The sequence below is a fragment of the Clavelina lepadiformis genome, chromosome 9, assembly GCF_947623445.1.
Source record: "Clavelina lepadiformis chromosome 9, kaClaLepa1.1, whole genome shotgun sequence".
Taxonomy (NCBI): domain Eukaryota; kingdom Metazoa; phylum Chordata; class Ascidiacea; order Aplousobranchia; family Clavelinidae; genus Clavelina; species Clavelina lepadiformis.
This window is the reverse complement of record NC_135248.1, coordinates 11,411,060-11,423,283: the sequence shown is the minus strand read 5'-3', so window position 1 is coordinate 11,423,283 and position 12,224 is coordinate 11,411,060. Positions and strand designations below refer to the sequence as shown.

Below are 12,224 nucleotides of genomic sequence, written 5' to 3'. Positions count from 1 at the left end.
AACAGACCTGCTTAATGCTGTGATGATGATTCATAGGTGCACATGCTACCAGCTGTATCGGGATTATCAAAACTGGATAATCTATTTTGTGACATGACACTAAGCATACGCTGGCAAAGTTTTGTCCGCCAGCATTAGATCTGGTAAAAAACGGCCAGGAAACGACAAAAACTGGTAAAAACCGGATTTAACAAGAACCAAAAAAAGCTAAATTATTATCGCAAATCCGATTCAAGCAATTTTTCGGAAAAATACCCAACAACAGATGATTAACATTTGCAACTGCTAAATCATCGCTACGAGAAATTACATCAGCCAGGTTCATTAATTACGACAAAGCACTTCTTTATGGAAAAACAATTCATAAACAAACTCTCCTTAGATCAATTCCCTGGCAATATGGCTACAGTTGTTAATTTCATCCTTGATTTGAACTGATGGGCTCACACAGTGGGGCATTGTCCCGGGAATGGGTCAAGTTTCTGCTGGGCGGGCGGAAGATTACATCATTGGCTTGTTTTAGTAGCGACGGCTGGTCTGAAAAGACAATTGAGTTTTCATCATTTTTTTCAGCATTTAAGCTAAATTTTAAGGCAGGCTAATTGTTTTGGGACAAAAGCGTTTTTGAGGTTTCACTGGTTTTGTTTGATTTTATCTAACAGACCATGTGAGCTTAGCAGAAGCCGAAGGCATAAAGTTATACCAAGGTGAGTCTCTTCAAGTGTATAAGGTTGATATAACGTCCACCCTAAGGACTTTAAAGACTTTGCGAATGAGGGCATAACCTATAATTAACCACGGTCTTGATCTAATTAAGGCAATGATTTGTTTTCCGTTGTGGTAGACTTGCAAAATTTTTACAGTTCCAATGTAACATAATTTGATTAAATTTTCGTATAGCTATTTCTTTTGTACACGTACCATATATACATGTATAGTCTACTATACCAAACTTCTTCAGCCTATATTGCATGACAATATAAGCTTGATATCTGTACAACGTGGAAACTGTGTGTAACTGAACTTTTGTTTAGTTTGGTTTGTCCCCAAATAGTCTCTTTGGTATCGAGCGACCGTCGTTCCAAAATTCATCGACGATAAAAAGTTTTCGCTCGTATATAGACCTACATATTTGATCGATAAGAAAGGTGGGCCGCGGTGAATGCCATTTACGGCAGGGACGAGAAACTTTCTGAGATTTGTCATAAATGGAATTCTCGTTCACTGAATCATGGCAAGTGCGTTTGAAAAGCATTGAAAGTGTCACATTTTCTAAGAAACGTCTTCAGCAGTAATCGCCTTAAATCGATCACCAGTGATTCACTGCAACAATCCATTTGCAGACTAATTCATATAGGGCAATTTATAAGGCTAAACGGTAACTGACAAATTGTTATTAATGCAGTTAATAAATTTACCTGCCAGGTGTAATTTAAAACCAAAGTGTTACTAGACCCGCTTAATACTTAGGCTATTAGGCCTAATTAAGTTTAAAAAGAAGGCTCAAATAAAATGCCTTTTAAGCTTTAGCGCTGCCCAAATTTGATTGAATACCAATTGTATTATTATCTAAAAACACCATTTCAACATGAAAAACGTGAATAATATGCTGTTCTGCATTTATAATCTATGCGCATGGCCTAGCTTACTGCAAGCTATACTGTATCGAATGTTTGAAATCATGAGCCGCATAATTCACAAAGAACAAATTTCCAATTTGCTACTCCATGTTCGTAAGAGATTTAAATCAAAAAGAGGAATGACTGATGCTCATTGATTGAGAGTCGATTTTTCTTCGGGTTATTTCAAAGATAGGGCAAATCACCAGACGTTAAATTTTGCAGACAAATAATGCGCGGTTCGTCAACTTTTCCAAACAAATAAAGCACCAATAGTTGGACACTAGCGACATACAGCGAAATAAAGAACAGAAGATGAATGAAACAAAATATCACTACAGTAGGCCTATGTAACACAATTTTTGTTTCGCTACTTTTTTTAATGCCTCTTTATGTATTTTTGGGTGCTGAGTTCAAAAATCCAGTTACATTTTTCCTACCGTCGTTACTTTTTGTTTCATCTGATGTAGCTTGAAGTAGCAAATTGTGTTCTACTATTGCAGTAGATTTTAACTCCACATCAAGGTTCTGTTCGGTTTATTAAATGCAAAAGCCATTTTAAAAACGTTACTAAGAAAGGCTTGAAGATAAATGTAACATGGTTTTTTCAAACAGTAAGAGTTTTTCAAAAATGTACTTTTAAATGAGCCTTGCCTTTATGACCACTATTGCAGGTAACTTTCCTTTATGACCACTCCTGGTAACTTTTATTTTGGTAACCGATAGTCTGGGAAACATTGAACGGATTTCTTGAAAAACTTGTCCTTCAAAATCCAAAGCTTTGGCAAGCTTTTTTAATTGACCTAGTTTTAACTGACCTAATTCGATATGAAGTGGTGGCAGTAAAACTTTTTTCCAGCTTACAAAAGGCTCCCTAATAACCTTGTATATTCCTGGAATTAGTTTTTCCCCTGTCGGCCAATGAGTTTTCTCATGGTGCTTACCGTCAGGTCTACTATTCCACAAGCACAAGCACAAAAAGCAAGATTATTTTGTGTAACCACCCTGCAGACCAAGCAAAAATTCCAACAATTGAAAGTCACCACCAACATACCACTTAAATTGAGCGTAAATGATTTTAATGAGCAGTTGCTTGATGTTTTTATATTCTTCTTTCAGCTGTAGGCCTAATAAATAAGCAAGTGGAATTGATGGATAACCTACATGTTGCCATTTTGAAATAACACTGCTTTAAGACTTTTGATAGAACTGTCAATGAATAGCCGCCACTGAGTAGGATCATGATCTATTCCAACAGCACTAAACAAGCCTTCCACATCTTTGCAATAGCAAAGGTCTTCAGTAACATCTAAGTAGACAGAAAACTCCAAGTGCCTATTACCGTTGGCAGTACTCTTAAAGTCATCACTCCCACATGCCCATTCACTTCCTCAAGTAAATAGGATGCCGATTTACAACATGATAATGCTGATAGACACAGATCATAGCAATCATAACCGCATAAAAAACCTACAGCTATTGGAAAATCACAAATAATAGAATTCATTGTATCTTGATAACGATTGAAGATAGAAAAAAACTGATAGTATTTTTGGAATCAGCGCTTGAAAATCATACCGACACACTTAAAAAATGTAGCCAAATAAAGTTTTTTTAAATTTTGTTACGTAGTGAATTATTTACCAATTGATGAAAGTCACGTGTTTTATGATTATGTCTTTATTATGTTTCAGTGGAAAAGAGTTGAATTCGGTATTTACGAAAGCTGCAGCATGTTTGGTTTCTTGTAACTTGTTACTTTTGCATTTGGGTAGAGGTTTTATTAAAAGTACACCTTCTTTTCAAAAGAGTGATTTTAAAGAATATGTTCATTTTCAGTGAAAGCAAATTCATTCGTCGTTTGCCGTATATGGTAGCCTACTTGACACGACAAAAAGAAATCTCCATTCTTCTTTGTTTGCAGCTGTTCTGGGGGCGATGACGAGGCATAGTTTTTTGACTGTTAGATCTTTCTCCATTTTTCTACACTCTACACAGTCTACAGTCTACATCAAGCTTCAATATAGGTCTGCTTCGTATACACCTGAACGCGCTGTTCTGGGTATAACAGGGTGCTGGACATGCGGCAGATGTGTTCAACAATTCATCTTCAACGGCCAGCCAAAATGGTTTCTTTAAAAATTACCATTTTGTTCTTCTCAAGTCGTCTTTATTTGAGATGGTGTTAGACCAAAAAATCAAGAACGTTTCGAAAGCATATTAGAAGCCCATACATAGCCTACCTTCTTCTAAATGGCAGTAGTGCTGGTTTCCCAACATTCCGAGTTTTGGGAAAAGACGTTGAGAACAATCCCGTAGATCTCGAGATGGGTACTAATCCTGGTACTAATTTCTTAGACACTGTTGCCACTTTACTTCCCAGATGAGCAAATTCCTGGACATCATCTGGTAATCTGACATTTACTGTAAGCGTGTAAATGAGTTTTTAAAAGCGGTATATTTCTTCATCGCTTGTGTCTTTCTTTTGTTGACTTTGTCGATTTTGTTTGTGTGTGATTAAGAATATCTGATGTCTTGGGCTAAGTGTTCTGATAGCTGTTGGACAGTAGGCCTGTAGCATTTGCCATCATGTCCGCTAGGTAGCGGCAGGACACCAAGCTCATCTGCTGAAAAAATTTTGTGTTTATTCTTTTTTCACAATCGTATCAATTGTCATTTAGACAAGGAGCACAGACGCTCTTTAGAGAAACATCTCCACTTCAAGTTATGACTGTGTTTCGGCGTATGTTGTCTGTTAATAAAATATTTTCAAGTTAACAGCAGTCATGGACCACGAACAGCTCAACAATACACATAGCGTAATGCTTTTTGTTACGCTATATTGCTATTAGCTTTTGCCGTCTGCATAAACGAAGTCTTCAAGGACTATTGTATGCGTGCAAAGTATCCTTTTTCATCTTTTCTGGGTGGTATATTCCTCATCAGTTCGCACATAGCAATGAAGAATGCCTTGATAGATCGGCGTGAGCATGCAACCTTGCTTGACGCAAATCTTCACCTTAAGGTTTGTTGTTTGTCGGTTTTTATGGATGACGCTGAATTTAAGTTTCTTATGAAAGGACTGGATGATATTCACCAGCTTTTGGGAAAATCTATAGGCAAGTGTCTAAAAATATTTCAGAGTGAAGCGATAGGCTACGGTAAAAGTCTTCAAATGCCTTCCGCAAATATACAACCACAAAGTAAAAAGAAACATTTCAATAGTGTGACTGCTCAAAGACCTAGAGCGGATTATGAAAATTTGATCAACGCATGATTTTCATCTCCTGAATTCGGCTTGTTTCTGATGCAGGATTTAATCTGTATCTGCACTGATGCACTCAAAAGGATGATCCGGTTTAAATTTTTGCTGGCAAAGAGAGTGATACCTTTCCAATTACTTCAATCTTCAAGTTCACCCTTTCGTTAGTAGTTTGGAGATGATGCCGGGTTCATTTCTCTATTATTTTTCTTATGTTATAGGCTAGGCCTATGTCATGTAAGATACCTTAAAGAATACACGTGGTCTTCGTGCCTGGCCTTCTGCCTTCAATATCTGAGTGCAAATGCCGTCTTCTTCCAGCCAACTGCTTTCAAGTTAAAAAGTGTGTGATAATATTATGAATTAATGTAATATAAGATTGTGTAAGACATAAAATTCTCGTCTATCGAATCAGCGAAGCATAACACTGCGTGACGTAATCGATTGCTTCGTGCTTACTGTGTGTGCATTTTGATTTATTCAGTCTCTTCTTGTTATTACGATCAACGCCGCAACATGTAGGTCTTTATGCTGTAGTTGCTGTACCAATGTTTTATCTTGATGTATTCGTTGAAAGAAGCTTCAATATAATCAGGATATAAAGTTGTCGAGGTGTACAACTAATTCTAAGATTAAGAAAAGCGAAATAACGACCTTGAGGCTCATTTACTTCGAGGACAATAAACTATTCAACAGACAACATTGTAATTGAAGTGGTCGCCCTTACAGGTTAAGGTACGACAAACAACCATTTCATTACAAGTGTAGCCACGTAGGCTACAAATTGACTTATTTTTTTATGCAGTTTTGTTGAGCAGTTGAATATTAGGCCTATTTTAAAAAGTTGAAAAGAAAAAAGTTATTTTAATCTACATCAGTAAAAATTGTGAAGTGATTTGTCTGGTCGGTTGCCGAGAGTTAGAGCGTTGGACTCGCAATCATGCAGCCCGTGTTCCGTGTTCGCTACCCAATAATCTTACTGTTGTAATGCCCTTGGGCAAGACTTTGCTGTGCTCCTGTTCAGTAGATTCTGTGAACAGTGCCAAACTCACGCAATACAGTTTAAAAAATACGACCAAATAAAAAGTGTGTGACAATCAGAAATTGCATAGAGGTTAGGTCGTTAACCTTGATTGATGAGGAATCATCCCCGGGTTTAAGTCGTTCAAAGACGTTCCTTATTTGAGGATAAAGGCTATAATGATAGATGGGAAGTGCCGCGGTACTTTTACAGTACCAATTGGTATTAAGAATTAATTATCATGTATTCTTGAAAACATACTTGTTAAAATTTTGACATTATCACGTGAAAAGTACCGAGTACCGGGACTGACTGAAATTTCTTAAAAAAGTAATTCGGTGCAGAGATTCGGTACTTTTTTTCAAAAGTACCGACGGTACCGGTATCGGTACTAAAAAAGCACCGCGGTACAGTAATTCGGTACAATAGTACCGCGGTACAGTAATTCGGTACAATAGTACCGCGGTACTTCTCACCTATGCCAATTTATAGAATTCGTATACGACGTAGGACATATGGTGAAGCGCAATTTAATTGGAAGTTAATAAACGAATTTGCATTGACCCGGGCCGGTATTTCAACAATGGTGCAACATTAGTTTCGCAAACTGCTTGAAAAGCAAGCGCTACGATGTTTACATATTCAATGGTTGAAAGTAATATTTTAAGCAGACTTAATATTGTATTTCTGCAGGCGTCTTTCGCTCCCTCCATTATAGCAAACATATGGGTACCGATAAATTCGTTGTTTATTTTGTTTTTGGTAACAGCGTACGCCATGTACGTTCCAAATTTTTGTAGTGTTATTTAAAATTGAAAGATCTAATTTATTCGGCATATCTTGTCATCCAAAGAAAATTATTCCGAGAAAGCAGACGGGTCCCTACAAATTTTGGCTTTCTGACATCTGTCAAAACTTCAATATAAAATTGTGTTATCGAAACAATTAATTGCACAATTTAATTTTTTATCATTTAGTAGGTAATTTGTCTGTTTCTTTTCGAAGTCTTCCGCAGCAACACCGACTAACTTGTGCATCCGATAACTCCCTGTAATTAGCTCTTCTCGAAGTCCCGTCCGGCGACGCGCTGTTCGTTTCGCTCAACTTGTTTTTGTTCGCTGGCAGATTTTAGGTATGGTGGGCATTGGGCAACACACCTTTCTGTTGCAAGATTCGAAATCAATGAACGTCATTTATTTGTCTGAAATCGTGAAATATATGACATAGCAGGATACCACACAGTTTGGTAAAAGATAAACAACCAGTTTAATTTTAAACGCTGAAGTTGGTGCATGGATTGCTATGTATTTTATTCGCCGGGTTTAAAAATCCGGAATAGACTTCTCTCACTGTGAGGATACAAATTAATTATTATCAGACCATCATTCATAGCCGCTGTGATCACACTGCAATGTTAAAAACCTAGCACTCGTCTTTTGAGCAAAGTTCTTATTTCTAGCGGTTGAAGGATAAACAATCACTTTGCTTGGGACGCTTTTTCCTTACTCCGTAACGGCTCATAGAACTGACGAGCTTTGTTTGGAGTGGGTGATGCATTGTTGTTTCAACAGAGAATCTGAGAAGCGTGCTTTGCGTCATTAATCCGGAGGTCTTTCCCAAAGCGTTAAAGTAATATTTAGATCTAGGCCTATAGAGGTTTTAAAAGGATATGGCTCCCAAGAAGTCTTTGGATGATCTTGTTGCTACATGGGAAGTAGCGTTAAGTGATGGAGTACATAAAATAGAATTCGAACATGGAACAACCTCAGGAAAGAGAGTTATTGTTGTCGACGGAAAGGTGTGCTTACCCATGTACAAGGGGAACATATGTATATATTAACAATTTTAATCAAAAAAGTTAATGCAATCCACTGCTATAGAATAAGCAGTTCAATGCCTTAGTAATGAAATGCTTAGATATAAAACTGGGAATAGTTAGCGATGTATGTTTATGATCTAATAGACTTTTATACATTTAGGAAATTCGAAGGAATGATTGGATGTTTAAATTAGTCGGATCTGAAGATTTTGTTATTGGAAAACAAAAAGTTAAAGGTATCATATATCTATATCATGGTTAAATTTCAATAAATGTTTGTTTGTTCTCAGTAAAGAGCTAATTGCTGCAATAGTATGATGCCTACTGTCTTCCGTATTAAACTTTTGAAATTTATATTGTAAAGTGGTAAAATATAATGAGGTTAGTTTGATTAATAAAAATTAATTAAAGGATCATATATAATTATAGAATTATATATATAACAAAAGCATAGTTGTCTTTACCCTAGTATTCAAAAAGCAAAGTATTAGGTCATTAAATTGCTGCATTTTACTTACAACATGACTTTTTGTAAGTGCAGATTTAAATAACTTTACTGTGTCAATATTTTTAGCTTCAATTAGTATTGATGCCTGCAGTGGTTTTGCATATGAGTACACATTACAAATTGAGGGAAAGACCTTGAAAACGTTTATGGAAAATAAAAGCAAAACAAGCAAGGCATGGACTTTACACCTGGATGGGCAGGATACAAGAATAGTTTTAGGTAGATGTTTGTTTTACATTGCACAATGAAACTCTGGTGAGAAACAGAGCTATGGTTTGGTGGCTTGGATCAATTAAGAACAATATTTTTTACAATGATGGTCATGTAACACGGTTTTGGGTTCCTATTCCCAATTTAAAGATTAGCCCTTTGTGTAACAAAGCAAATTATTCAGCGATTATGTCATGTAGTTTGCAAAATTTGGCAACTTTTGTATGAAATTTTTTCAGTTGATGGTGAAATTAATAGCTTTGAAATTTGTTTGTGTCAGGCTGCATGATATTTTCGTTCACACGGACTGGAATGATCTTGTTCATGGCACACCCCTTAGGGTTTAATATACAAGTGAATAATTTCTGTTTTAAACTTGGTAGTTCTACCTGAAATAACCTTTTTGTTTGAATTATAATTGAAATATAGTTCAGATAAAACCGCTGTTTCTGTTTTAACAAGTGTAGCTTCATGTCTGTTATCATTCATGTATATTCTATTTTCTTCATAAGATGTTTTAATATATTGCCGACAAATTGCTATGTTAAAACCATTTTTTTACTCATTGTCATTATGCTGTTTCACTCTAGAAAAAGACACCATGGATGTTTGGTGCAATGGTGATAAAATGGAAACAGCTGTAAGTAGTGATGCGATCTTTGAACAATTGTGTTGTACCGTATATACACTTCTTGTTAGTTATGGAACTTATATATGCCTTTGCTTTTTCAGGGAGAATTTACAGATGAAGGTACAGAGACTCATTTTGAAATGGGAAATCATTCTTGTTTTATTAAAGCCATATCAAGTGGAAACAGAAGGGATGGTCTTTTGCATACACTTCATGTTGATGATAGACTAATACCAGAGAAATAAGCTTTGTATTTTAGTGTGTGATTTATTTTGTATCTTGGAGTTATGAGGATAGGATTTCTTTTTCCACATGGTACTGCCATTTAATTCACTTGCATTAAGTTATGCACATGTTGTATTGATTCAAAGATATTACTTTGTATTAAGCTTTGCATTATATTAAATCATGATTTGCTTTGATTTAACATTGCAAGTATTAGTACCTTCATCCATTACAAACAAATGGCAATGATAAAAATCCTAATACAAGAATAATAGTCATCCTACATACATCACTTTCAACGACAGCAATATATACTCATCTTTTGATAAAATTCCATACCGTGAGTATTGGAATTTCATCAGAGTGGCTTTATTAAGTTAAATTCAATGTAAACAACCCCACACGCTTTTGTAACACCATTAAAAGCGTTTATATATATTATATACCACTTGTGTTACTTTTTACGTACATACTCTTTGCATTGTAAAGTTTTATTCTAAATCCATTACCTTTTAGTATTACATGTTATTTTAGTGAGTATATTTGTAAAAATTACTTATTACCACTGTGGTTCTGTGTATCAAAATGCAAACTTACATACAGATTTATAGCATACTGTTAACGAGCTGAGTTTGTAACAATGGGCAAACACATATTCATAACCAGTGCATCAATGGTTAATTTGTTTATAGTTAGTATCTGGATGTTCTTAGTATTTTCAGAACAATGTTAGGTACAGAAGGCATGTAAAATTTTACCTGAGTTGTATTTGCTGTTTCAAACTGTTTTTATTGTTAGAATTAGTGTGCTTTATCAGGTTGCTGTTTTCGTTTTCCAGTAATATGCCATTTCTATGGTAGAATTTTTAATAAACTTTATGTAGTCTATCATAAGGCTGTTGATCTACGAACTTGCATTGCTGAACATTTTCAGAAAAATTATGATTTCTGTAAATACCTACATTTTAAGTTGCGTATTTACTAATAAGCAAAAATTCTGCAGAGTCGTACATTTATAATCTAGTTAAATTATCTACGTACTAACCATAAATTGAATAAAAACATGGAGAAGTCTTCATAACCAAATGGAAATAAAAACCTTGACAATTATCGACTTGGTAGCGTAGCAATGAATAGATCAGATTTCAGGTAAGACCGCAAAAAATTTAAAGTAAATAAAAAAAACACACAAATAAGTTCAGTAACAGAGGCTCCATTATTGAGAAAATATCACCAAGTTTAAGTTGTGCAAAGAAGCTCCTCCAGTAGAGTAAATAGTACGATATCATAGGTTACACCACATAGATTGTGCCAACAGCACTCATAAATGTTAGTATTTAGAAATTAACACGTAAAACACGTTGCGACAACAAAGACTGCAGATGAAAATGGTATTTCCATCAAAAAGTTCATTTTAAACTTAAGGCTTCAGCATGTTACATATTAAATAACAATATGAATTTTCCGATAAATAAATAAATCTCAGTTTTAAAATTTATATGTTGATTTAGTGGTCTTGCTAACTATTATTCATTTTTATCAAGTCCATTTATAAATCGTGCACATCTTAAGCCCTTGGCAAATTTTTTCAGTTCATGTTTGTTTGCACCCCCATAAGTAATGATGAAATTGAAGTTTAATTATTTTCTCTACCAGATAATGTAAGATAGCTAGCTGATAACTTATTATAATGAAAAAATAAAACAATACGAAGAAACAAATCGTTGTAAATTCTGTAAGAATTTTGGGAATATTAAAAATGAATGTTTTAACTATTTTTATACCATTTTTGTCCCACATAGTAGCAATTGAGATAAAATTAGATTGATATACTGTAGCTAAAAAATGTTTCACTTAATTTGTGATTGTGTGTTAGAAAGCAGATAAAATTCTTACTAGTAAGGCAAATCAAAATACTGTAATATCCTTATAATATTGATAGTAAAGTAAAAATCAATATACAAGGTAGCACTTTTGAGGTTAACTTTATATTTGATTTTTTGAAGTGTAGAAGATTCAAAAATAAAGTTGACTTTAAGAATGCCTCCTTATATACTGCTTTCTTATTTTACTATTTTCTGGGTTAACGCGGTTCAGTCACCAGCAACTTTATATATAAAATTTATGTTACTTGATTTTATTGGCCGATGACCACAGCCTGAAATTGCATACAATGGACCTTCAAATAAAATAAAAGTTTGATAAGAAACAAAAATTGAAAGAACACATGTTTAGTATATATATAGCAAAATAACACAATACAACCATTGAATTTCTTTAAAATGTGAACTAGTAAGTTAAAAAATGTTCAACAACATAAAATTACTATAACCTATAGGTCAAGTGGAAGTATTACCATCATCTTTTTCATGCAAAATAAACTACTTTTTTGCCTATTTTTATTATTTTGTAAATGGAACATGTGGTCAATATGGCAATAACCACAGTTATAACCATTCATTGGGTAAGTCGCATGGCGCTTCACTCCCGTTGTTTCAATGTATTAATGCGTCAATTATCATTTATACGGAATTAAACACAAAGAATCAAACTGAAAACGATTCATACACAATATCCAATACAACAGTTAAAATTTTGTTTAGTCTTAACAACATGAAGCCCAAAACAAACAACAACAAACGTTAAAATTCAGGGAGTGAAACAGTGTCGGATCGGCAGTAGCCAATCAACGCAGCGCTTTGTGTGAGATCACGAGGACCAAGGCAGTCAGAGAGCGAACGTTCATGTCGCCATTACTTGATCGAGCAGAAACCAGCTAGCAAAAGACACTTTGTTTCCGCGCTTTATTTGCCCATATGTTTTTAGCAGTCGCGAAAGTTAAGATTTGTATATGAAGTACATTAGTTTGAAAGCAATCTCAAGCAAGTTTTAGATACAAAATGGTATTCGAAAAGTCCAAAATGATTATG

At 34.8% G+C, this 12,224-nt stretch overlaps 1 protein-coding gene across 1 annotated transcript; it reads left to right on the top strand.

The window, feature by feature from the left end:
* Positions 1-7,388: 7,388 nt before the first annotated feature.
* Positions 7,389-10,182, top strand: LOC143471118 (fas apoptotic inhibitory molecule 1-like). Its single transcript, XM_076969477.1, has 5 exons — positions 7,389-7,700; positions 7,882-7,957; positions 8,296-8,448; positions 9,030-9,079; positions 9,172-10,182. Exons 1-5 carry the CDS (start codon positions 7,572-7,574, stop codon positions 9,313-9,315), a joined length of 552 nt encoding a protein of 183 aa, XP_076825592.1. The 5' UTR covers positions 7,389-7,571; the 3' UTR covers positions 9,316-10,182.
* Positions 10,183-12,224: the final 2,042 nt, after the last annotated feature.